Source organism: Oryzias latipes, chromosome 17 (genome assembly GCF_002234675.1).
Source record: "Oryzias latipes chromosome 17, ASM223467v1".
Taxonomy (NCBI): domain Eukaryota; kingdom Metazoa; phylum Chordata; class Actinopteri; order Beloniformes; family Adrianichthyidae; genus Oryzias; species Oryzias latipes.
Genome location: NC_019875.2, coordinates 21519924 through 21547013, shown reverse-complemented (window position 1 = coordinate 21547013; position 27090 = coordinate 21519924). Strand labels below are relative to the sequence as shown.

Sequence of the window (27090 nt, the reverse complement as noted above, 5' to 3'; positions counted from 1 at the left end):
CAGTTCTTTTTATTCTTCATGTGCAATTTAAGCCAAAGAAATCAGTAACGAACCTATTTAGAATTAGTAAAAAACAAAAACACACTAAAGCTGGTTTGGTTACATAGTTTATTGGACAGAACAGTCACCAGGGCTACAAACATGAAGAAGCTAACGGTGGCGAAGCAAACACCGGGGGAGACCTCATGTCACTGCAAACACTCCAGGGACTGATCTTCACATCTACTAGTGTGACAAAGTTCATCTTAGTGCTTTAACGTGTGTGTGTGTGGGGGGGTACGACTTAAGTAGCACATCGGGGACAACAGCAACTTTTGCCTCTGAAATTCTGTGACAACGCATTAAAGAGCGCAGAAAAGGAATAATACAAAAAACAAACATCTAAGTCATTTTTAAACTACACCCAAAAAAAGAAGACTATTTTGAAAGTTTTCGTATTCAAATTCTGGGGGAAAAATGTTCAGATATTCAATTGTTTTTGAGTAAATGTACAGAGAAATGACATCAAGAAACCATCTCACCAACTGTAACTGTCATGTCTAAAATGAGTAGAAAGTGGAGCAACAACACTGACTAAACAACAGAGCACTCATTCCAAGTCCCAGTCCTCCCCTCCCTCTGACACGCTTGGTTTTCCTTTCAGACACCAGTTGGTTCACAAATTTACTCACCACTACTAGATAGAAACGATACAATGGTTCACATTTTGCATATATCTGTGCATTATACCATATTTATTTTTTTCTCTTATTTATGATGCAAATTCAGTCGCCAACACCCATTTAAGGAGGGATGATAGGAGAGAAGTGATGAGACTGAAGGGAGAAAAGAAGACAAGAGGAGGAGGAGAAAGAAGGAAACAAATTCTTAACAGGGAAGTGGTCAGATCGCCGCCTGGTGGTGTCCAGCTTCAGCAGCGCGTTTCATAGATGCCGGAGCGGCCGATGTACCGCACCCATTTGATCACATCGTGGTCACTGTAATTGAGCTTGGACTCGAACACCTTCAAGTAGCGGACCTTCAGGCCAGACGGAGCAAAAGGAACCTGCAGAAAGGAGAGGAGTTGGCGTGAAGCAGTACAGCAGGCTGGTGGTTAGTGGGCAAAGAGGAAAGCAAGCAAGTAACTGATGCTTAGATGGAGCTGAATGCCCTCACCTCAAAGTTCATAGAGATGGGAGGCCTGGCCCATTTCTTTTTATCATTGGTGGGCAGCAGCTCGATCTCAGCGCTGATCTGAGACTCCTTCATTCCAGCCATGCGTTTGATCCTAGAGACAACAGATCAGAACGCAGATGAGTGTTTAAGTAATACAGGGTTAAAATAGCTAAGCTTTATGTAAAATAACACTAAAATATAAGATTTACCCAGAAATGAGTGTGGATGTGAGGCTAAAACTGAACTAAAATGTGTAAGTAATAAAGCTCTTTTCCCCTTGTACTCACTTCCAAACAATGGCGTTCTCACTGGCCTTGTATTTGGCTTTTCCCTTCATGCAGATCACCTGCACTCCGCTGGTGTTGAGGGGTGTTGGGATTCGCACCTGAGAAGTGAAGAATTTTGTGTTTTTGCAGGCAGAATTTGCTCCAGATCCAAAGGTCAGTCTCATCACACTCAAATAAACCAACCACTAGCGCTGTAGAGTGAGCTTGTTTATACCGACACCACTTCCATCAGATTATCATTAAATATCAGATTAACAATAGTATACATACAATGCTTCCTGGTAATAATGTAGCTTTTTCTAATATAATTAGCAGTTTTTACATTTGCGTAACCAAGGCAACTCAGTTTCTTCCACACTAGAACAAAAGCATCGTCTATATTTTGCAGACACATAAGCAAAGCTAATATTTTCCTATTTTTTTTTAATTAACAAAATTAACAATTTCACTGCATCTTTTCCATTTAGAACATTCAAATCCAAAAACCTTTTACAGTATAGTATTTTACAAACAGAAAACTAAAAAGCAAAGTGTAAGCAGCAGATTAAAACAGTATTAAGTAATAAAATAGAGTAATGAGTAATATAAATAAATAAAACAAACATAATACCAAACTAAAAGTACCAATAAGCAAAATTTATTAAAATAAAAAGAAACAAAGGCATTAATCCAGATAAACTAATAAACAGTTTCTTTTATGTCATTTCTAAATGGATTTATAAAAATGCAGGAGATTGTTTTTGAAATACAAAAAAATACAGCTTCTCTTTTAGAAAACGACATTTACGAATTCAACAACCCCCATTCAGACCATGGTGTTCACACTGGACAAGTGGGAAGGGGCTTCTTCTTTTTCTATTGTCTGAAACATTAAAGCGATGATAATCTTGCTCCAGGCTTTTTTCTTTCATAGCGACCGCAATTATTCATTCCTCTTTCATGATCAATTTTCAAACAGTTGGCCTCTCCGTGAATTACAGGGGGACGCCATCCATACGCCACAACCAAATCTGAGTTCCTGATTGGTCAAAGTTCAACCTGGTTTAACTTTAACTCACGGCCCCATCAGGACCATCGAACGCACATTTGTACGTAGAGCCAAAAAACAGCTGTAAAAACTTTGAAGTTCCAAACTCAGACATACTTTTCTTTGCAATGTGAACGTAGCTTGACAGGAGGGCCACTAACCTCGATCTTCTGAGCCAGCAGAGAGGGTTTGAAATTAGACTTGATGACCACCTTGACTTCCAGTTTAGTGCGACCCACCTCCCGGACCAAAGGAATGACTCGGAATGGCAGGATGATATCCTTAGTAGTACGGTACCTGCAGAGGAATGATCCTGAGTAAACTTCCCCTTTTTAAAAAACAAACAAATAACATAAAAGGAAGTGCAAAAGTTGAAATGGATGATCTAACCACTGACCTCATGAGCTCATACTCTCCATCAGGAGGGATGAAGCTAATGCTCCGCTCAGAATCAAATTTACTCAGACGCACACACTGGTGGAAGGTGCAGTCGTCGATGGCAATCGACTGCTTCCCACTGAGGAAAACACAAACGCAGAAGTCAACTAGTTTAGGATTAATGGAGTATTTCAGGTTCAACATCCCAAGGCATCGTCTTAGAAAGATACCAGGACTCCCCTCCCTCAATGTAAAGAAGTGACAAAAGCAACAAATGAGGAGAGCAAAGGGAACACCTGACACCAAAACATGTGAGCCTACTTTGAGTTAATGTCACTATTCTGCAGCTAAAGATGACAGTTTCTGATAGGTGTTAAGGTCATAGGTCAAGCAGGTGGGTGTGGGCTAATAAACATACCAATCTACTAAACCAGGCAGTCCACTGAGGAGTTTCTAAGGCAAATGTTGGTTGCACCAGTTGTGTGGAAGGGTCACAGTGCATGAAATGTTAAACTACTGAAAGCTATGACAAGACGAGGGGTGTGTGTTAAGGTGGCGGGGGGGGGACACTTGTCAGTACAGTACCTTCCTCCCCCTAAATCACTGAGGTACAGCACATAGAAAAGAAGGAAAAGAAAAGGAGAGATGCATCCAAAGGCAGGCAAAAATGAGAAAATTAACTGTAAGGCCTTGTTTGTTTGTAGTGACTAAGATGACAACACGGGTACAGGACAGAGGGACGGGCACATTCCGTTTTTCAATTTTCACATTCTTGGTATTTTTGGAGATTGGGTCTGGTTATCGTCGAGTTGCCATCTGCCTCCGTTTTAACACTCACCTCTTCGCTGCATCGTCAGTCGCTCCTCCCTTGCCCTGCTTGTCGATAACAATCTTGTCATTCATTCCAAATTTGCACTCTGGCATTCCGCTCAGATAGCTCTTCATCACAACACGACCCGACACGTGGGCGCTCAGGACCTGGCCTGGAATCAGGGAGGGGGACAGCCATGACGAGTTTTAACCCAAACTTCTACACCAGAAACCCTTCATGTAAAAAATAATTAGAAATTTGGAAATAGGCTGTGTCCAAATGCGAGGGCTGGGTTCTTCCTGGGCTGCATTTGTAGGATGTTTACGTCACAGCTCCAAGACAAGTGCTGTCCAAATGCAAGGACTCCTTCAAATGCGGCCAACGAATACGGCCGCCTTTTTCCCCCCAATTTCAAGGATTGGTCTGGTGTATGCTTCTATGCTGTCCATATCCCAAGATGCATTGCGGCATTGAGGGTTCTGGATGGCCGCCATGACGGAATAACCGATGCGTTTGGATTACTGCCTAAATCACATTTGCCTTCTAATTTTCTCTCACTTGCTATACTCAAACAAGTGCATATAACTGTGTCTTAATGTCTGTAATAACCCCCGACCACAACAAGATGGCGAACAGAACAACAAAAAAGGATGATACCATCGACGAGCCCGTCGTGGCTACGCTAAAAGATCACAGAGCAACCCTTCCAGCGGAGTTTAATGCCTCCATCACACGACTTGAGACAAAGTTTGATAACATCCAGTCTGCTGTTGAGGACCACCATCAAAGATGCATCGCGACAGAACCTGGAGATTTTCTGACAACAATGCTGGACTGTGAAGCGGGACCTGGAGTTGGAGATAATTACACCTTACAATTACAAGATTAAAAGTTGGATCAAATAAGCCAGGAAACTTTTGAGCTCCATGCCTGCTTCACCACTCCTCTCTGTTCGGGACCCACGGTTGCTAGGCGACAGGACACTTGCCGATGATGTAACGGCTGGAATTATCTAAAGACTAGACTTGTCCAAATTCACAGTCGTTAACATCCAGAACCCGGCCAACGTCACCCGGGAAGGCCGCCATTGAAGGATGCAGCCCTCAAATTTGGACACACCCATGGAGTATGCCCAAAAAAAAAAAAAAAAACCCACACAAAAACCCCCAAAGGATTTAGGAAACCGATCAGAGCCGAATAATACTCTAAAAAAATCAGCTGCATTTTCTTTACTTTATAAATATGCAGCACTAATCCATCATTACAAACACATTTTCCTCTAAAAAGTTACAAAAAGTGATTATTAGGGACAATTTAACCTAAAAGTCCTTAATGTTCAGAGGTACATTATTTAAGTCATACTCAAATAGGACATTTTTCTCTTTTTGTTCAACTACAACCAAAAATACCAACTTTTTTTTAAAGTAATTGTGAACATGTTCAAAACAATGGAATTCATATCTAACAACTTTCGATGCTACAGTTGAACAAGCGATAGAAAAAAATTGTATAAGCAAGTATTGTTTCAAAAGATCAAAACAGAAATTGGAGTCCTCAACTTTAAGCATGAACAGGAAGTTTTAAAAATAGAAGTTTGTCCATGTAATACTTTGAAAGACTTTGCAACTACTTGACATGTCTGATGCATTTACTAAACACAAATGTTTTCCTAGATCATGTTTGACGGGAAAACTAACTGACCTTGTGGAGACATGAGCAGATTCACACTTTCCAGCACATCCAGGAATAGTTCATTGCGGCGATATTTGATGCCCTCACGACGCCAGCCAATCTGTCCCGTCACCTGGCTGGTGATCTGAGACTGCTCCTCTTTTGTCTGAAAGGCAGAAAGAAAAGCCATAATGCAGATGGATATGGACGACCGAATTTCAACCACACAAAAAAGGCCTTGAAAAAGAGATCCCACTAAAGAAAGATCGAAAAATATAACCCTGTTTCACTATCTGAGGAGTGTAGCATTATATTACCTGGTGCTGAAGGGTCCAAATACCACAGGAGACAGAGGAAATGACATGGAAAAGAAAATATATTTTTTAGCATATGTCAACTGTTTGGTGTGAGTTTAATACATAAACCAAAAGAAAAGGTGTTTTCTTTATTTTAAGCACAGAATGGTAAAGAAACGTTCTACCGACATCCCATATTCATCTTTATAACAGGATTAACAGGAATTTATTTTAGCATTCTGTATAATTTTACACATATAGACAGCATACATTTAGCCTATTTTTGATCAGTCAGAGTGTGGATGTTGTACCTGTCCCTTAATGCCCTGCTGGGTGATGAAAGTCTTTAGGGCCCCGGTCTCAGAGTTCTGGGGATAACCAAAGTCCAGAATCTCTGCACAAACAAACACAACTATCAGCAACAGATAAGATAGGCAAGAGAGAACCCTAGATCATGAAATGATGAAAGCTAACAGCTCCGAGAAAGAAACTTCAAAGCAAAATATTGGTGCTAACGTCCCAACTCTCAGAGATCAGTCAAAGCATGATTTTTGTATTTGTGTCAACAACCGTCTAAAACTGAACAGTCACTTCATACCATCCAGCAGCTCATAGATGAGCACAAAGTTGTTCTTGATGTTCTCCTCGCTGATCTTGCCAAAGTAGGCCGTCATGACGTCACACATTTTGTAGAGGAACTCGAACACCATGGCAGCGTTGACATTCTGCTTGGTGACGGCCGCCAGCCAGATGTTGGAGCGTTTGACGTGGAAGAAGCTGGTGCGGGCGATGTTGGTCACTGGGGATCGCACTTGCTGCCGGGCGTGAATCACGTTCACGCGGAACGCGTCCACGGCGTTACGTCTGCCACAGAAGAAGAGGAGCAGAAAGAAAGTTTAGGAATGGAGTCAACGGATTAAGGTTTTGTGACAAATGAGAATGGATCGTTTGACGTGAAAATATTTTTTGCAAAAAAAGAAAAATTCTCTAAAGCATGGACATATTTAATAGGAATAAAATGCAGAGGGAGAATGAGGAGGTAGACACTTCGTTTTAATGTCTAAACTGTGATCAAACCAACAAATAAAAACTCACAGCACAGCAAAAACATTAACTGGACTTTGTGGAAACAAAAAAAATGTTTCAAACCAATAATTATCCAAGTAGGATTTTTATCTAGTTCTTTTGTGGTAAAACGCTCTACAATGCTCAACAGCCCTCAATTTAAACGGATACAGTGGACAGGATGGAGCTTGTCCTGACAAAAGTACCAAACCACACTGCTAATTGCTGGGAATATTCTGGAGTGCACATCAACTCACAACAGACATTACCAAAACCAGAAACATACAATTATCACAAATGATGTAGAGGATCTGTATGATCCCTTAATGGTTGTTGCACCACGGTTCCTATAAACACTGCGGTGTGAAACAGGCCGGGTTGGTTCACAGATGTTAACACGCTGAAAAAACTGTCCATGAAGACTCCATGGAAACAAGTGGACGTGTTGGAGTGAGTGTGAGGCATGTTAGTTCAGGATGCTGCCTTACCTGGTTGGGGTGTGAGGTGTTTTTATTAACCACAAATGAACAAAAAACACAAACTGGCAGCAAATTTATGTCCAGCTGTAGTTAAATCCAAGGTCTAGCTTTAACCGGGTGATTTAATCCAAACTCTCTCATTACTTTTGAATTAAAAAACAGAAATTAAATGAATAAATGACAATTCAGATGACTTGCCTGGAAAATTTCCATGCTCAAATGACATGCTAGAAGTGGCAGTTCTGGTTATGTATGAATTCCTTAAATCTCTCTTTTTTTAGATGATAACATGACAGGTGACATGCTTAGAAGAATCAGCAGGAATCCTGATGGTTGGACAGATGTGCATGCACTTTGGGGTTCATGAGATCCTCGAGTTGTAGCCTTTAAAAGGTGGGGTTCATGCTGTAGAGGCTGCAGTAGCTCTTACCTATTCCTACAAGGACCGTGATGGACAGATGGAGGATAATGGTGATACAGAAAATAGAGAGGAGAGAAGGATGAAGACAAAAATGTACAGGAGACATTTTCGTGCATTGTGTAGACAGAATGAGTAAGGTGAGGGTTTTTTTAGGGAAGTGGGGGGCTAGGTAAATCATTAGGGGACAAGGTTAGCATTATTTTACTACACTTTATCCTTGGGGTTTACAGTGCAACACCTCAACAGATTGAATTCCCCTTTAGTACAGTGTGTGGGCTAAGGTAATGGCAATCAACATTACTGCAAACATGCCTCAAGTTCATAGCGTTTTAGTTTTCCAGCGGATTATGCAAAGTCAAGAACTGCTACATCAGGGTTTCTTTTGTTTCCGTCTTTTCCCGCTTTATTCAGCAAAACGCATTGTGTCTGTATGAGAAGACAGAAGCTGCTGAGGATGATCAAGAATGCAACAATGGCTGAAAATGAAGCAAAAACAACTAATTGTGGCAAAGAGAAGAAAAGTGGAAAGAAGTGTACGCTTTTCTTAAGTGTTCTATTATGTTTGGAAAATGTATTTGAAGAGCCGCATGTGCAGATGCAAGAAATCCTACTGAACACCTGCATTAGGCATGCACACTTTGCTTTTGCCATCCTCCCTCAGAACTATACCAATGCACAAAAAAAATTTTGAATTCTGATTTTGCCTTTAAATTGACCCATATGGTAAATCTGCTGTGCAACTTTTTGCCCATTCTTCTTCTGTATGTCGACTGAACAGTCCGCTAAGACAACATAAACCCCCAAGTCAACAAGTCTGCAAGTTCTGGTTCACAGTACTATGACATTTTGATTGAAACAAGTTTCCTAGCCATGAATGAGGCCTTGCATCTAAAACTCAACCACTGGTTTAGTCAATGGACATGCACAATCTGCTGATTGTTTTAAATCTGAAAGAACAACACTTAAAAGACCATAAATAATACTTTTTGTACATAAGAAACTAGCTATGGGTCATCCAAGTATTTTTTAACCATCCAATTTAGGTTCTCTGTAATTCTTCCTGCCTCTAGAACTGAAAACAAAAGTCAACTCTTGATGAACAGCTCTAGCTAAAGCAGAGAGTGTGGTTTGATAATGCGCCTGAGCATCTGTAACTCTAATCATTTATTCAATTTGCATAGGCCTTCAGATTGTTAAATAAATAGCATCTAATCCCTTAAACAATGTTATATGAGCGGATGATTTAATCCAGGCTTACGTCTAACTCAGCTTCCTTGCACAAGCAGACATGATTTTAGCTGGATGTGGTGACATAATCCTCTCATCGAGGAGATCAACTCCAGCTAGCCCTCCAACGCAGGATCCAGATAGTTCCATTGAACTGAAGTCTTCCACAACTTGAGGAGACTTACAGAAGGTTAGTTCGTGTCAAACATACCCTATGTCATCTCGGTAGACACGGGAGATCAGGACCTCCCCCTTGTGGTTGTAGATAAACAGTCCTCCAATCATTGTGGCTGCCTCTCAAACACACCTTGCCATGATGAAACCAAACACCACCTGGCAAAAAACAGAAAGGAACGACATGAAGGCAGTGGTCCCCAAGCTTCCCCCCCCCCCCCCCCCCCTCACAAAGGTGTAACTCTCAGAATATATTTTATTTATGGAAAATCTTCAATGAATCAATAAAATCTTTAAAACAGAGTTTATAAATATAGTTTTTTTTACAAAGCACTAAATTTATACAAAATAAAAATTAAATGAAGAAATGTGATTTGTGTATCAAAAAAGGAAGAAAAAATTGTTGGTGTAGTAAAGAATAATACCACACAATGTGTTTTACTTCTTATACATATTCACCTTGTGTTAAAGATCTCATTTTTTGTTGTGATCATTTTTGCTGGGATCTTCATATGCATGATTGAAAAATACAAACATGTATTTAAATCTAGTACCTTTTTGGGGTACATATCTACAACAAAATATTAAGGCCCCATACAAGTAAATAAAAATTAAGTACAACAAAAAAAAAAAATCAACATTTACAAGAACAAAGTCGTAAAATTATGAGAGCAAAGTTGTAATTTTACAAGAAAAATGCATCCTTTTTGAATATAAAGTTGGTTTTAAGCCTCCATCCATAGTCATATTGAGTATCTACCTGAAAACTACTGACATGGAGGATTAAAAATTAGCCAGGAGAAGTGAAAGTGAGGGAGTCACCGCTGGTGACACAGAGACACATTTGTCCCTCACATCCTCTTTTCTCTCTCATCCTCGTTTCCCTTTTGCCAGCTGACTAATTCCTGCAGCTGCACTTCTTCCATTCGGACTCGAAGGAAGCAAAAAGATGCACACACATATCCAACACGCTGACTTGATGAGGCAATGGATCTCCATACTAATGAAACGGCAGTTCTTTTCCTCCAGTGACATATTAGATAGAAGAAGAAGATTAGGAGCTGTTATGGGTAGTTTGTTTCCAAGTTGCCTCTATCCATCTGTTTTAATGCCCTCCCGCTAGCTTACAGCTATTCACACCTCCAACCCAATTATTGGAGCAATAAAAACGGCGAGCACTTTTGGAGCTGTCCAGCTGTCCAGTGTTGAGCCAGATATCAGTTCAGGCGAGGAAAATGCAGACATGCATGGATGGATCTATTAGTCTGCAAGTGGATGCATCAAAATGTAGCGGAGTACAGAGCTTGTGGCCCAATGATTGCAGCACCTACTTCCCTGCTATGAGCATTTTCCAATGGAGTTTTTTCGTCTGCTCCTGATTCACAGCAATTTGAATATAGAAATACTCAAACACAATTTTAAGCTCAATTTTCTTAATGTACGTCCTCTATAATCAGAAAAGTGCCACAAGTCAAGAACATGTTAAAAACACAATTTTAATTGGAGTGGGTCTTTGATGTGTCACTTAGCCGAATACAAATGCTCATCAATTTAATTTAGATAAAAAAAAAAAAAAAAAAAAAAAAAAAAAACAGAAGTAGCAGTTTAAGGTTTAAAAAAATACAAAAAGTAACTTAAGGGCTGCTGGAGACAGGAATTTCTCTCTGTCCCTCCTTTTTTCTCTCCTTGATGATAAGAATGAACCTTCTGGAAACCATGAAGGACATTTCAAATTCCTCGAGCAGAAAATCCAAACATCGAAAAACCGACACTATGGGAGACTTGACACGTTAGCTGCAGGATTAGCAGCATGTTTTCCGCTTAAACACCGCTAAGTCGTGACTTAACCATCCGCACAAAACCTGAAGAGATTTAATCGCCTCTTTTTTCTGGCGAAGTCAAGATGTCTGCTCACTCACTGGGGCCATTTTCATACAGTCATACATTTCAAATGTTTGTAGAAAAGCAAGGGCCAAGTTTACCAGTAACGTTTTGTTTAAACAGTTACGTGGACGCAACACAGCCGAGTGTTTGTTCTTCGGTAAAAGCAGACTGCTAATTTAAGCTAATTTAGCTAGCGATAGCGGGTTAGCAGGCGATGGCTTCCAGTGAAATACCGTCGTGCATGGCGAATTTTCAAACGGAATATCCGGTCACAAGTACTACAATTCTGCGACTTGACAGGTTTTCTACACAAAACGGTTACGTGTTTGTTAAAACAATCAATGTCGCTCGTTCGACAAATGTGTTTTAAACATCTCATGCACACGCGGCAGTTTCAGCGTTTCCACAAAATGGAAATTACTTCATTTCTGTTATCGTGTGGCTAACTCCTGCTAGCTTGACGTTAGCTAGGCAAATAGCTGCTAACGTTAGCATAGAGGGGAAAGCGCTGACCTGCTTTTCGCGAGTCACTGGGTTCTAGCTAATCGTTTCGTTCCGGATACAACGACAAATTTGTCAACTTACCTTGGTCCTCTCACCAACACCAGGAGTTTTTCCCTTCCCGCCTGGTCTTAAATATAACGTCTGCAGAGCAGAATCTCTGCTCACACACCCGCTGCCCCGGTCCCCCGATAACTGTCAGCTGACTCGCCGTCCTTACGCACGCCTGTTCCGCTGACAGGAAGAAAAGGCGCGGCCAGTACGATGGCTGGGTGTTAACCGCGCCCAGGCCTGCCTAGCAGTTGAGAAACTACACGAGCTGTTCATCCAATGTAGTTAGAAATGTGTATTTTCAAACTAGTTTATAAAATAAAGCGATAGGCCAAGCCTTGAGGAATGTTCCCAATCAATCGCACCAAAAAGACCCAAAGATATTTTTTTACTTTGATTTCGACCATTTTAAGTCAAAAACAATTGTTGGTCAATAATCGCCTGCAATTTATAAACAAATTGATCTCAAATAATGAGCAATATATAAATTTATATAGTTGATTATAAAAGTTAAAAGTTTTTCACTCATAATATATTCGTACTTTTCTGTGTAATGTTTTTAAATCTGCTTTTGTTCAACCTTCATTATATCATTTGTTTATTCACCTGAAGTCTTAAATTCACTGCTTTGAAATGCAATCATGACCTTAAATATCTCAGAATGACGGAATTTATCTGACCAGTTTCTTTAGTGCGCACAAAAACACCACACAAACACACAGATATATCATAAAACTATCTTTATAAATAAAAAAGACATTTCTTTCTCAGTAAAAGAGTAGTGTGAAAAGTCTGATAAGAAACATTTTCTACTATACAAAACAGGTTGATGATTTTCTGGTAAAGCAGCTGAGGTGTTGTGTAAAAATGACTATAGAGCTAAACGCTGAGGTTAAGGGTTAGAAAATGATGAATATTATAACACAAATGCATCATTACTGCAAAAAAAAAAATTCTCCTGCACTACTTTTTTTCCATTTGTGTTAAACAATTCAAAGATCTGACTCAGGTTGAGTTCTTTTAAACTTCTGCTCAGTTTCTTCGGTTGAGGTCAGAATTTAGGTGCACAAACAAGAGAGGGAGGAAAAAGGCTCTTTTTCTCATTTCTGATGTACACTATGAGGACATGTAGTGTCAGATCAGGAAGGCAGATGAGAGGTTGGAAGAAATAGAAAACAGCAGAACACATTAGAAAACATCTGGAAGCTAAAGCACTTCATCCTCTTCCCCAGCAGATCGTTTCCAAGCCTCCCTCCGTTCTCTTGTTTGTTGTCCTTGCACAAAACGTCTCCCCGCATGGAGCAGAGGCTGTGAAAGGCGCTTTGGTTCCAGGCTTTGTTTCTTCACTGAAGAAAGTATGACGCTTATAACTAAATGACTAAGAACAGAAGCACAAATGAGGTGAAGGTTTTTCTTTTGGCATGCAAAAAATGGACTGCTATAAAGGAAAGTGAAATCAAGGCCATAGTTTCCAACTTGTTAATCTCCCACTCCCACAATGTCACGCTGTCCTTCTCAGCCTTGTTATTTGATAAAGTCCAATCTAATACTTTCTTCTCCAACAGAAGGCTACAGTCACATCACATCGACAAAGAACTCTCCAGCATTTCCCACTGCCATACGCAGAGACTGGCGCGAGGCGGTGAGCTCGGGGGGCACAGAGGCCAGCTCTCTGCCTTGTGGGGCGCCGGGGGCAGCTGTAGACAGATGTGCAGGCTGAGGCGGTAAACCAGGGGGGCCATAGACGAGACCGGGCCCATATGACAGCAAATGGGAGTTGGCACTGCGCTGGCTGAGAGAGCTGCGGATGCTCCTCTCACTAGGGGGAGCCACCGAGCGCTCACTGGGAGCTCTGTGGCTTCGGACCTCCGATTCACTGCCGCCGCTGCCGCCAGATTTTCTACCTTCATTCTTGCTGCAGTTGGAGCCACTGCTTCCTGTTGATAAAGCATAGGAAACAATCATTGCAGTTTGAATGCAGTAGCCAAAAATCTTACCATTTTTTAATGACAGTAAACTATTTTTCATGGGTATGCCACAGACATGATCTAATTTTTCTAGTGCATTTATTATAGACCAGTACAATCACGAGCTAAGAGAATTCATTAACTTCCAGACTCAAAACAGCACACAAATATCTACAGGTGTTCATACATTTAATACAGATTGAGATTTTTCCATATTTTCTAGGTTTACAAACCAAATCCGTTTGACGAGATGCCATCTGCCTGTTCTATTACATTTTTCCCGCAGATAATATCACAGCCATGTTATTTGTAAAGAGCATGTTAACTCTAAACAGAATATTTCAGATTTATTTTGCAGTGCTCTTTTCAAAAAAAAGGTTTAAATTTCCAAACTAATAAATGGAGGGGCTTTCAAAGAACAGCTGTGTTGGATGGAAGCAATAAGCTCACTGCACACAAGGCATGCAAATATGAAATTATTTGGCCGTGCAACGTATCGTATGTAAAACATAGTGCAGCAGCATTTGATGCCCCGTTTTCATACAATATACCTTGTGAAAACTGAGACTGAACGCTCTATAAGAATTCAACGTGATTTTATGGGATGACGAAATATTAGTCAGTATGTTGGGCATGTTTAACCAAAAGAATGACTTGTCTAATAAAATGTCTTTAGTAGACCCATCATGACATTAAAATCCAAAAGAAAGAATTTCAAGCAAAAATAATCATAGAAAATTGGTGCAAAAATGGTAAACCATATATCTTTAACTAAACTAGATTGGCACTAAAAGAAAACATCTAAATGTAAACTTTAATTAATTTTTTTCAAATCATGTTATAAAATGTTAATCAACATATTTGCAGCTAAACTGATGGTCTTTTAAGAAATCAATATAAAACACTGAACACAGAAAAAAACTTTTGGTGTGTGGATTACAATTTATATTTGTATGTTATTCTAAACTAAAACTAGAAATTAGGTTTAATGCAACGGAGACTGGTAAACATGTTTTATTGCAGTTATGTGTTTGAATAGATTCTGCTGAGTGTTACTTTTGAATCTATTGGGTGCTTACTGCCATGAACAGCAGCATTTTAAAGTAAATGAAGTCTAGCAGGGGTGTTTGATACTCTCCACTAATGCAATAAGATAAAAATATGTTTAAAAAAATCATCTGGTAGAATTTATGATCAACTCTTAGGAATGGACAGAGCGTCCAAATCACATGATCAATTGTAAAAGGCATTTTTGCCTGTTTCAAGATGTTGACTGTCCATTTCAACCGGCCCTAAAGCAGAGACTTCAAACTGTATTCCAGATGTGGTTTTGCTTTTTATAGCCCTTTTTTTTTTTTTTTTCATCTCCCAGTGTTACAATGAATCCTTGACTTGTATGTGGCAGAGCCAGTTCACGTTTGTTCCAGTGGACTTACCCCTTAACCCATTGAGTAATAAAGTAAACACATCAACTACCCAACACACTCCATATTGCTGGTTGCTGGAGTGAACACTAAGATTTTGTGGAACGAATAGGGTGGAGCAGGTGTCAGTGAAAAGATTTCTGAGCAGAGATCCTTGGAAGATTTGAGAGATTTTGGGTGTTAGGAGTGAACAGTGAGATGGTGTGATCAAAGTAAGTTGCTGATCAAAGTAAGGGGACCCTGTGGCACTGAAAGACCTCATGGCGGAGATGGTGTGGTGTTCCCACGAGCAGGAAGGATGATCACATTCCTGAGCTCCTCGTCAGAGAGACTGACTCCAACAGGGGCAGACAAAAATGCAAATGCTGCCTTCAGGTGGACAGAATCAGGAAGCACACAGCTTGGGAGTGTCAGAGCTGTGATGCTGTCCTGTGTGTACAGCTGAACAGAAACATTACATTTGTGTGGGATCCTATTGGGAATATAAATATGAATATAAACATTTGATAAATTGGCTGCATTTTACTCCGTTTTGGCAAACTTTGAATACGATTTTGTTCTGACTGTGTGTTCAGCTGTTAAAAAAAAAAAAGTGATTTATTTCTCCATCTTATTTTGAAACCTGTTAGGCTTAGCAGCAACACGAACAGCTGAGAAACTGTCAGTGTTTTATTGTGAAGGGTTGCATTTGACTTTGTTGTTTACAACATTTCTATGTTGTTTTTCAAGTTACACTATACATTTTTTTTTAGTAAAAAGTAACATAAATTGTGATTTCTGTGATAGGTTTTTTGTTTTTTGGGGGATTTAGATCCTGTGTGTTGTTACAGCATTGTGAAATTGAAAATAAAATAAATCAAATGAGTGTCACCTAACCAAACAAGACAAAGAGAACAGCTTTTCAGGTGAAAATATAAACTCAAAAAGTGACAAAAATGATACCCTGGACTTTCTAAGGGTTAACTTTCAGTAAAACCAGTTGGTACTGAGAGGATCCTTACCGCTGTGCTGGCTCCCTGCACTGCCAGCACCTGGTCCACCATGAAAGGGCTGCGGTAAATCGTAAGGATGTGGGATCGGGAACTGATAAGGTATAGCCATCGGCCAAGGGGCCGCACCAGGATGGGGCAAAGGGGGCAAAGTGTCTTGGTCTGAGGCGCCACCACTGGAACCATCATGGTCATGGAGAGACAAATGGGCCATATCTACAAAAAGAAAACAGCAGGGATGAGTTTAATGCTTTACAACAGTTTAGAAATACCTCATTTGTTCTCAGATGCTGTGGAGAACACAGAGTTTGGGTGGAAAAACATCTTTTATATTCATCACTGTCAGCAGACACTAATTAACCAAAGAGCTGAGTTTCCACGTACTGCCACAGAGGTCTCCGAACACATAGTAGCATTGTTCAGAGAAGGTGATCTTGTTGACAGTGTGGCGGATGAAGCCAGCTTTCAGCAGATTGCTGGCATATTTACGTGCTTCGCGGCGATCTGAAAACCCTTCCACATGGTGGAAAAGCCAGTCGACCACATCAGAACCTGAGAAAAAACAAATGGGAAAAAAAAAATCAAGACAAATGATCTAGAGGTCTTGGGGTTTAACCATTCCAAGTATTTACTAAAACAACAGAACTATTTGAATAACCACTAACGTTTGAGCTTGGATAATCTGTCAAATAACTAAATATGACTGAATGCACGTTGAAAAACAAAAAGGGCAAGAGCTGGATCCTGCTCCTTCTCTGGAAACATACCGATGAAGGCGTTGGCGATTGTTATCTTGAGCCACATCCTGTCCCGCACCTCTAAGCCAGATTCGGGACAGGCCATGGCCTTTGCAACGGTTGCCATATCACTGTGGATGGAGAGATGAAAGTCATCGAAGCCTAAAACAGACAGAAAGATGCAGAAAAATGATTAATCGTCTCTGTCAACATGAAAAGCTATTGAGTTTCAATGTTTTGACGATTGAATGCAGAGGAATTTTATAAACCGTTAAAAATCTGTTCACATATTCATCGTTTTTTGTACTTTGGAATTAGACTTGACCCAAATTCAAAAAACTAAATTGAATTCAGCTGTTGGACTGGACTGCAGCATTTGTTGGTTTATTAATAAACGTCAATCTTCAACCCATAATTCATGAACTTTAGTTTCACTGTATTTAAAAACAGAGGATTCTTTCAATTGTTTCATTCATTTGCCTCTGATTTGAACCCTTCTTGTTGAGCAAGAATCAGCGGCGCCTTTGGTGAACAAAGCCTCGAAACTTTCACAAGGCAAAAGGGAAAAAAACACTTTTGAAAACTGCCCCGCAAAAAAAGCACCTGAAAGAGCTAAATCCTTCCACACGTTTGGTTATTTTAAGATTTTAAAAAATACATTTACAGCATGTTTCTTTACAAAATGTGTTTTGTTGTAAAGCAAAAAACACAACGCAACTTTAATAAAAACCTGAAAAGTAGAAATATATTTTTTTAGCAACAAACCCAAACCCTGGCACTTACTCCAGCAGCTGATGAGGAAGATTTCTGGTATATGTATTGGCTCAGTGAGGAAGACAAGAGTTATTGAGCAGATGGAAGCTGTAAAGCTAAAAGCTGGAACAGAGACTAGGCTCAGGAATGCAGTTTAAAGGTGGGGTCCCACTTGGAGAACTTTAATAGTGTCAGAGAAGAGACACTACTCAGACAGAGCTGAAAACTCAAAAACAAAGTCCTGAAATCCAAATTCCTTCACATCCTGCCAATGGTACAATGTGGCAATCAAGTAGGTAAGAAGAAAAGCCAAAACCCCGAAATGAACACAAAATCAAAGCATTAAGATTAGGTAGAGCCAGAATGAAAGTTGCTGTGACACAAGCCAAACAGGCAGCAGGCAGCTCTTACTCACGCTCAGTCTCGGGGATTGAACTGCTGATGGAGGAGCTTGTGGAGGTGACGGTGCTCATAGAGGGACTCATGCCATATGGAGGGTAAACTCCCGTCATGGCTGCTGTGTGCGACACCCATGCAGCTGGATCAATGGGCCGAATGGGCTCACCTGTTGTTAAAACAAGTGTTTTAATATAACCTTTAGAGAAAGGAAAATAATAAATGAAGAGCCAATACTCACTTCTCGGCAAAGCAAAGCAGCTGCGAGGGTTTGGATCCCAGCACTTTGCAACGGTCAGTGTTATTGGGCTAGAATAAACCAAATAGAGTCTTTTAATATAATTTATAACAATATAATATTAAATAGAAAAAAACAAAAAAGAATGCAAAATGTGCAGAATAGGTTTGCCTGCAGCGTTTTCAGTCATTTTTTTAAAAAACATTTACATGCAGCTTTACAAATTCATCTGCTCAACTTACCCTGGTTTGTGTACTATGTCCCTCAGTACTCGCACTGCATCATCATTGCTCATGTTCTCAAAGTTGATATCATTTACCTGCACAGGTGAAAATGCAAAAGTACGTCCAATCGCAGATTTTTACTTAAAATGATGTTTTGTTTTTAACATCAACAGATTCCTATTTTAACACTGCAATGTCCCCACGATCAGCTTTCACTGCGTTGTAACTAAGTGGACAATTTTCGGCACATGGTGTCAGCTAAAACTGACCAAGTTTTCCCCTAATAAATAGTTTTAGAAAAAATGTTTTGTTTCAAATTAAAACATTTTTCGAAAACTCCTGGCTTACCTGAAGCAGCATGTCACCAGGCTCTATGCGCCCATCTGCAGCCACAGCTCCCCCCTTCATGATGGAGCCGATGTAGATCCCTCCATCTCCCCTCTCATTACTCTGACCCACTATACTGATGCCCAAGAAATTATATTTTTCTGTAAGTGCAGACAAAACAAACTGTAAATATTGGATGTAAACAATAATTTTGAAGATCAACATTTATGGATTAAAGTTGTTGAATTTGTCCATTTTTTTCTTTCTTTCTCCATATTCAGCAAAGCAAGTCTGGGAAAAAAGTTTATTCCATTTAAAAAAATAAAAACAAGTACCGTAACTTACCCATGTTAAGAGTGACAGTGATGATGTTAAGAGACATGGTGGAGTCCGTGATACTGCTGAACGAGGAAGACTGGACAGAAGGTTTAATGGATATTTGGGTGATGAGAATTAAACAAAAACTGTCAACATGTGTTTGCTGTCCCAACAAACGTGCGAGTCCCGTGTCTCACCCGGTCCATGTTGGAAGCCTTAGGTTTCCGTCGGCGACGGCGGTGGCGTCTCATCAAACGTGAAGAACTCTGTTCAGTTGAGCTACTAAACCTGGGGAGAAATACGAACTTTAAAAGCTACAAGCAGTTGATGTGGTGACTGTAGGGTCATTCACTAAATAATTGAATGTAAATCCATTCACCAGGATGGGGTGAATACACTGAACATGCTGTGACTTTTCAACATGTTTTAGTCTTGACTGCTTAATATGCAGCATAGCAAATTACTCCACTTAAAAGCCAATCGATAAAGAACTTGGGTTTAAAACAGCACTGTTTTTCTAGTAGACATTTCTCTATATCTATTAACCAACAAAATGGAACATCAGCATAATCTCTTAAGAATTTTTTTTCCCCATAATAAAACAAGGTTTTCCAACCAATTTTAACAACTGCATTTTGTTAATGATTTACGTCAGTGGTCCCAAACCTTTTCCAGGCCACAGACTGGTTTCATGTCAGACAATATTTTCATGGACTGGCCTGTACTAGCCTGAAGTTTAGCCTCCAGTTCCCCCTAACGTTTGTGGATAAAGCTCAGCAGAAATTCTGTAGCTGGTTTAAACTTCATTTATAGACTAGGTTTTATGTAGGAACCATTCAAATTTGATCTAGAAGCTAAAAACTTAAACCAGCTTTGGACTTTTATGGTGCGTTGGAAAAATCAAATAAAAATGGTCTCTAAAACCGGTGTAACGATAAACAAGAATCATCTATTTGAGTAACTTTATTAGCAGCATCTTCGTAACAGACGGTTGCGGAACATTATGCATTATTAGTATTATGGTGTGTGGAAACAACTGTCGTAGTAAATCCATATTTTGATCCAGGTTTTTGTCTGTTAAATGCAGCTTTCTTTTATTTGAAAGCGAAAGTCTCTTCTTTTTCCTCACTGACTCTTTTCTTAGAAAAGAAACTTTCCAAATGTGTTTGTTATAGTTAGCTTTGCAAGCTTGGGGGTTTCAATTTAGCGGACGGTACTTTATTAAAGTGGTGGATGTATTTCCAACCCGTGACTAAGCAACTTGAACTTCGTCAAGAATGATTCAGATGTGGTCAGGAGAAATCCAGCAGTTTTCCTAAATAAACTTCCTTGAGAATCAGATTATGAATGAAATAGAAAATATGTGGGTTTTTTGTTTTCCTCTGTGGCCCGGTACCGACTGTCCCATGGACCGGTACTGGTCCACAGCCCAGGGGTTGGGGACCACTGATTTGAGTGAAGTATGTTTTATTCTTTTTTAAACTACAGGTAATCAGTCTGGGTCTGGGACGCCTCACCTGCTGGTTGCATCGTCATCTTCAGAATCAAAACAGGAAGTGGATTCCAGCTCGCTGCTCATAAAGGACGAACAGCTGTCGTATTCTGGACCGCCGCGCCCCACTGCCCGTGATGTGTACCCATTCTGCCGCCCGCCTGCAGCACAAAAGCCAACAGATCACAGCTTCACTATGACGACCAATCAGATGCGGCCATCATGTCATTGACCCAAGACAGGCCTGATTTTAACCACACCTGATGAAAACCTCTCCTATGTCTTTCCAGGCACATGAAACAAACCTTTTGCCAAAAATAACGTGCTAAAATTACATAAAAGGCTCTGCTAGGTTCTGCATTGTTTTGAGTTAAATTAAAGGAAATGGGCGCACTCCAAAACACCCATTTATAAAGAGACAAAGGTGGGAAGCCTTTAAGACTTCTTAGCTTTGTTCGGTTCAGACATGAAGAAAATATCATAGCACTACAGGTAACTATTGTACTTTTTAATGACCCACTCCAATCATCTTAAATGTTCCCAATGGTCTTTTAATTATGATTGTGCCATTTTAGCCAAAATCTAAAAAAAAACCTGTGACATTTTCTAGGACATAGTTTCTGCAGAGCGGCAGTAGTTCATTAGAAATTTGCCTTGTAGTTGTGTCGTGAACCATTGGAAAAGAGCAACCCCACCCACTCTGTCCCTCCCTGTTGCTGAGAGCTCAAAGCAGGTGCTTGTTCCAACAAATCTTGTTCAGAAGAGCATTTTTTAATCTACTCCTGATTCACAACAATTTGAATCAAGAAATACTCAGAAATTAATTGTTAAGCCTAATGTTCTTTATACATGTCCTTAATCATCAGAAAAATGCTACAAGAACATGTTAAAAACACCAAAAACACAATTTTCATCAGAGTGAATTTTTCAGATTGCTCTAAACAGCTGACCAGACGCCAAACGAAGTGACTATTTCAGTGCACCTTCAGTGGTTTAGACTTGTCCACGGATGAACATGACACAGAATGGTTACCATGGTTTGGAAACGCTTGAGGTGGCATCTTATAGGCTCAACATCAGTGAGTTCATATCCCATGAAATCAAAGAAAAGAATACAAGACATAACAGGCAGTGCAGATCTGAAAGGGGATCATGAGAAGAAAGCTCAACTCTGCAGTTTGGTTTCCAGGGTTTCCTGCTTGTTCATGAAAACACATTTGGAATAAACTATTACCATCATTGAAAAAGACATGAAAAAGATTTATAACAGATCAAAGAAATTTTCAAAAAAAAGCAACAGACGCGGCGGACATCTTTCTGACCGTGGTCGTTTGTGTGTTTCCGTCTTGGCCTCTCCCGCTCTCTCCTTTGCGACGCCATGGAGCCAGTCTCTGCATCATTGTCCAAGCTGTCCCGCCCGCTTGCTGCTTTCCCACTTTCAACATTCAAAAGGAAAGAAGCTGCTTTAAAATGAGACTAAGATCCTAGAGATTTGTACGCAGATTTTTGTCAGATGAGCAAAGTTCATTAATAATAAAAAAATATATATTATTTTTTTTAAATCACAGGAATACATGTTTATATTTACAGCCAACTGTAGGAGTCTGATAGCAGTCTGCTGTGGGTGTGATGTTTATTTTAGATCCAGAGTGGTGAAGAGTGCAATCTTGTTGCAGAGTATTTTGGAGAAACTAGATGATGCATTGACAGACGTGATTTAGTTTAACGAGCTATGCTCATGTGCTGATATGCTGTTTTGCAGAAATGTAAAATGTCTTTACTGTTTTTACTTTTCTGATTATGTCTTATAGTGCTGTATGCGATGGAGATGTCAATTTCCATGCGGGAACCTCCCAAATGGATAAATAAAGTTGTCTATCTATCTATCTATGTTCCAATGACTATCGTGTTCTTGTTTAGAAGATTGAAAATGGTACTTTCTTTTTTTTCCCAGGATTTGTGAGACTTTTAAAGCACAGCTAAGGACAGACTGGGACTTTTTAATGGACAACTATAATTTTGTATTGATTCCTTGAATCCACCCTTTTCTCTATGGGTTCTATAGGTCCCTACAGATTTCATAATTATTCTGAAAATCAAGCAACTTTGGTTTTAAAAATTGTGATCACAAAGTAAAAAAAAAAAATAGGTATTTTCTACCAACACAGAAAAAATGAAAAGTATCAAAACCACACAGTAATGTCTAAATGTACTGACTGGTAGGAAGGTGGTCTTGAGTCTCCGATGCCCCCTGTCCTCTCCAAAGGTGGAGCCGGCTCCAAGCTATCTGCAACCGAGCCTGTGTCTGCATGGCCTCCGTCTCCAGAGACCAGCTGGGAAAGTCGGAGAGTGATCAGTCATGCAGATAAGGCAAACACAGACACGGCACATTGAGCTCGAGTACAGACTACTGTCAATCTGTGACGGTGTTTACATGTGAAACACAAAACCTGTGACGGCACAAAGCTATACAAAGGGTGCTCTGGATTTGAGTTGAGTAAGAAATAGCCTGGGCCAAGACCTAATGTTTGTGTATTTAAAGGTGTTGCTTAGGTTACCAAGTAAATAGGAAAAATAGCTTTCAACAGAAAACAACAGCTGTTATGAAGGCGTGGTACCAGTAAATTGGACCTTTTCTTTAAAAAAGGTGGTCTACTTTCTTTCCTTTAGTTTCGGTTACTCACGTTTATGTGACCAGTAAAGAGAACATGCATTCCATTTGTGAAGGTCCCAAATAATTTATTCAAAGCAAATTTACACATTAATAAATAAAACACTTGTGTTCGAGTAATCCACAAATAAAGAATTCATCTTTTAACATACTTTCAAATATAAAGCACAAATTCAATCTGAGTCAGCTTCAACACATTTTTAAAATATTATCCGTGTTAAAAGATTATTGAAACGGGTTAAATGATGGCATGTCGGCCAGGAAGGAACACTACTCTGTCCTGGAATGAAGCAACATTATCTAATAAAGCTTAAGTTTATCAGGTAATTGATAACGAGAATATGAAATTTATACTTCACTGGCAAGATTAGAGAAATGAACATAAATTAGAATGAACTGCTCCAATAGTGGATCCATAACAGCGTTTTATGACCTCATTAGCAAAGGACTTCTTTCACTACCAACATTTTTGGCTTTTAAGAAAGTTCAGCAGGAAGTAAGGAAGACAATAATCTAATCATTTTTGACAAAGTTTACGCAAATCAACTGATTTTCTTGCAATAAAGTGCAGTCAAGCTGAAATCAGTGTGCTGGACTGTTGTGATGAATAATGGCTCCCTTGGGATCAACCAACCACATCACTGACAAAACAGATGAGTGCTAGAGATTAACAAACGGATGAATCTAAAATAATAGTTCCTAGTATATCAGAAAAAAATGGGTAACAACCCTAAAGAATTTAAAATTTCATAAAAAATACAAACCTGACCACAAAGCTAAAAAAACACAGCAACATATCTAGCAATCATGGTGTGTTTATGGCTCTCAAATGAAACATTTAATCACAAACACACAGTATAATATTAGCATTTTCATATCAACCCACAAAACTCTCACAACTCCAGCCTTCCTCTCTGCGATATTCAATTTTCTTGTTAAATGACACACAGTAGGACCCTTTGGTAATGAGCAATCCACCGCTATCCTGTGATTTCACTTGTCTTTAATCCAATTTCAGTGTTAAAAGGAAACAGACTGTTAACCAGAACCAAATCTTTTGTCTAAAAGCCAATGCAGGATTTCTGTTTATCCCCAAAAGTTGTAAAACATTTATAACAAAAAAAAAGGAGTTTGTATTATGCTGGAGATCATAGTTTGATAGTGATGTTCTTGTACACACACACAGGTAGGTTGAAGTCCCTCTAGAATTGGTCCAGCAGAAGGAAATCCTTGTAATAGTTGCAAACGAATTGTCTGGCAGTGGTTTATAAAAAACACACAAAAACATCTATTCTGGATTTTGAACATACCCATGACACCACACGTCCATTGAAACAGGGCAGCTTCGCGTTGTCATCCGATATTTCTTCTTTTACCACCCTGTGAATAAAGCAAAGGTTTCAGTGAAACAAGAACATGAGATGAACAACACCAACTGATGCAATGCATTCATTCCATTTTCATAGAGAACTAAGAACAAGTCTAAAATAAAATGAAGAAAAAAAGCAGCAAAGGTGTATTATTACAGATATGTAAGGGTTAAAAAGTGGTTGATAGCAGTCATGTTTCGTGTATTACAGTGTCTAAAGAATGAAAACAGCTGTAAAGTTTCCATCAGACATCTTTCAGCACTCCAGGAAGTCAAAAGCATTGTAGTCCTTCATGTGGTGCAAAACCAACTGGTCTCAATCACATATCACATAGGAAACTGACTACATAATAAAGTAGAGCTTCTTTGGAGGAAATGCATAAAAGGAATTTAAAATAAAATAAAAAATGCAGGAAACAAAATCTTTTTGTGTGTTTGGTTCCTTTCCAGTTGATTTCTGTTGGGCTTTGTACTTTAAGTTAATTGTTGTGTTCCTGGTCTATTTTTTTCACAGAGCTATAAACTGTCTGTCCTGTTGTTACAGACGAGGTGGGGTCATTTTAACCCGCACTCTATAAGGCACCATTCTTTTAGGTGTCAGCATCTCTATTTTCCAAGTAAATGCCCAATATCTTTTATTGATATGCAGTAAACTGACTAAAGCTGAGGGTTGGCTTTCCTAATGTCTGTGCTGTGCTTTTGCTTTACCAAAAGGGGTGTAGATTTTAAAATCAAGTAACTGAAGCTATGCAGTGCAATAAAAAAAAAGACTTTAAGGTTTTCAAAATGTAAATAGATTTTAAAAAGAAAAAGCTAGCCCCAGCAATTAAAGGTTTTGTCCCACCCTAAGTTTGTATTTATGAGGGCAAGTGTGAAAACCTGACTAAAAAGGGTTTAAAAAAGACCGCACTGGCTGTCTGGATAGACGCGGATAGTCTACATTTTCAGGGGCTTTCTGTTTTTTTCTTCCCCTTTGTTAAAGACTAAAACACATGCTTATAAAGCTGCCAACATGATGAACAGGACATTCTTGTGTCTAACGCTGCATTCCTCGGGCTAATAGACAACAACAGCAGGGGCCTGCGGGTCTGGACCAAACTCAAAGTGGCCCTTCATGTTCTGACACCGTCCTGCTAGCATGGATGCTACATTAGCCAGCAACTGACAGCACTGAGGTTGGCAACTAGTACTTCTTTTAAATCCACACAATGTTTAAGCCAGTCTGGGGTTTTCTCGTGTGTTTATGACACTGACTAATAATACCAAACTTGGTCAGACAAATCTGAAGAAGCGCGAGGCGTATACGTTAGCCACACGCGCAATGTAAACAAACGAGAGCTGGACGCTGAACAGATCAGCTAACGGTACAAGCCTGACTAGCTAACAAAGAAACAGCTGAGCAAAAGGTTAGCAAATAATATAGTCTAATAATGTCAAAGCCGTATTTATGGGAAGTCGACGGAAGGGAAAACAAACAAGGAATCGCACAGCAAAATCTTCCTGAAAAGCATATTTCACTGACTCCTTCAGTTCTTGACAGAGAAAATCCGCTCTTTAATAGTTACCCGAAGTCATCATCCATCGATTTGAAGAAAAATTTGTAATTTGGTTTCTTGATGACATTTTTAAAGTCCGCAAGAGTGACTCTGTCTGCCGGGACAGACAGTTTCACCAGGTACGGCGTCTCCTGATCGTCGAGGTGGTAGATAATTTTCGTTTCCCCCATCCCGGACTGTGGTTAAGGCAAGGCAGGCTGGGTACATCAAGCCGAGGGCCTGGCAGGCTCCCTCTCGGGCCCCTACTCCCCGTGGCGCTGGTGGAGGCTGTCCCGTGGTCTTCCTTGGGTTTCTTGGTCCTATAGAGTAGTTCTTTTTAGTTTTGCTTCTGATTTTATACAGCTGCTGATAGACAAACGGGTCTCTTTCTGTGGAATGGTAATAAATATTTTCCCTGTCTGTCGTGTCTAAAAGTGTACCACCAGCGCCATCCGACGTGAATCGCTTTCGCTGCGGGTTCTGTAAACTTTCACAAAGCTGCTAAAAACGCCGAAAAAAGACAATAAGGTCTGGGAAAACATGGCAAACAAAGATTCTCAAAATGTCATTCTCACAACAGCTTTCTCCCTCGTCCCTTTGCCAACCTCTGCACTTTGTTGAACACGAAACTGAGAAAAAAAAGAAAAGGGAAAATACTAAAACCTGTTCTAGAAAAGAGCGACACCATCAGGAAAGGAGTAGAATTGCACGAACCACGTCACAGAGGAGAAAGCTGTGGTGTAGGGTTTCACGAAGTGAATCCTAACTAAAATAAATCAACGGAAGTTTTTTGTTTTAAATTCTGAATTGACAATTAATTTTTTTATTTTAAAATATATTTTTAAATTGACAATTTAATTTGCAAATCAGGCTTGCAATCTGAAAAGGCCTTTTGCAACTTAGATTTCATTATGAAAAATTACAATTCAATCTCACATAAAATAAAGCTAAATCAAATTTATTTTAAATTGCAATGGGGTTTTGATACCAAATTCAAAGAAAAATATATTTTTAATTGAAATTGAAATGTTTTAGTAACAAATATACAGAAATTAAGTGCAACATTCTTGTCAGTGATCCTGTCCTTGTTGACAGATCTCAGTGCTGCCCTGCTGTTAATGGGGAAAGTAAAATACTTAACACCCAAATTCCATTTTTTATATACATTTAAGGTATAAAAGCTTGATCTCAGATTTGATTTTTGAAATCTGTAGTTTTAATGT

At 39.5% G+C, this 27090-nt stretch overlaps 2 protein-coding genes across 3 annotated transcripts; both read right to left on the bottom strand.

The window, feature by feature from the left end:
* Positions 1-91: 91 nt before the first annotated feature.
* Positions 92-11675, bottom strand: ap2m1 (adaptor related protein complex 2 mu 1 subunit). Of its 2 annotated transcripts, XM_011486655.1 has the most exons (13): positions 11461-11675; positions 9029-9150; positions 6224-6489; positions 5937-6019; positions 5647-5652; positions 5360-5495; positions 3686-3830; positions 3433-3450; positions 2867-2986; positions 2631-2766; positions 1443-1540; positions 1156-1267; positions 92-1045 (listed from the first exon to the last, which is right to left on the bottom strand). In XM_011486655.1, the coding sequence occupies exons 2-13, from the start codon at positions 9100-9102 to the stop codon at positions 911-913; spliced, it is 1329 nt and encodes a 442-aa protein (XP_011484957.1). In that variant the 5' UTR covers positions 9103-9150; positions 11461-11675; the 3' UTR covers positions 92-910. The 2 variants fall into 2 exon arrangements, with proteins under 2 accessions (XP_011484957.1, XP_004079210.1); XM_004079162.3 differs by lacking the exon at positions 3433-3450 and having other exon boundaries at positions 746-1045.
* Positions 11676-12152: 477 nt separating this feature from the next.
* dvl3 (dishevelled segment polarity protein 3) lies at positions 12153-26505 on the bottom strand. The gene is made up of 15 exons (XM_023965157.1): positions 25898-26505; positions 24274-24343; positions 22510-22625; positions 21615-21727; positions 20318-20453; positions 18998-19088; positions 18828-18897; positions 18504-18643; positions 18174-18250; positions 17935-18002; positions 17713-17862; positions 16575-16706; positions 16192-16359; positions 15820-16023; positions 12153-13364 (listed from the first exon to the last, which is right to left on the bottom strand). The coding sequence occupies exons 1-15, from the start codon at positions 26056-26058 to the stop codon at positions 13003-13005; spliced, it is 2058 nt and encodes a 685-aa protein (XP_023820925.1). The 5' UTR covers positions 26059-26505; the 3' UTR covers positions 12153-13002.
* Between the last annotated feature and the right edge of the window lie 585 nt (positions 26506-27090).

Excerpts from the sequence above, each read along its gene's own strand:
- ap2m1 (XM_011486655.1), bottom strand. The coding sequence starts at position 9,102 with ATGATTGGAGGACTGTTTATCTACAACCACAAGGGGGAGGTCCTGATC. Across the intron at positions 6,020-6,223 it reads CATCTATGAGCTGCTGGATG|AGATTCTGGACTTTGGTTAT; the intron begins GTATGAAGTGAC and ends TTGTTTGTGCAG. Across the intron at positions 3,831-5,359 it reads TCTGCTCATGTCTCCACAAG|GCCAGGTCCTGAGCGCCCAC; the intron begins GTCAGTTAGTTT and ends CCCTGATTCCAG.
- dvl3 (XM_023965157.1), bottom strand. The coding sequence starts at position 26,058 with ATGGGGGAAACGAAAATTATCTACCACCTCGACGATCAGGAGACGCCG. Across the intron at positions 20,454-21,614 it reads GAAACACACAAACGACCACG|GCGGGCGGCAGAATGGGTAC; the intron begins GTCAGAAAGATG and ends TTTGTGCTGCAG. Across the intron at positions 18,003-18,173 it reads GACATAGTACACAAACCAGG|CCCAATAACACTGACCGTTG; the intron begins GTAAGTTGAGCA and ends GGTTTATTCTAG.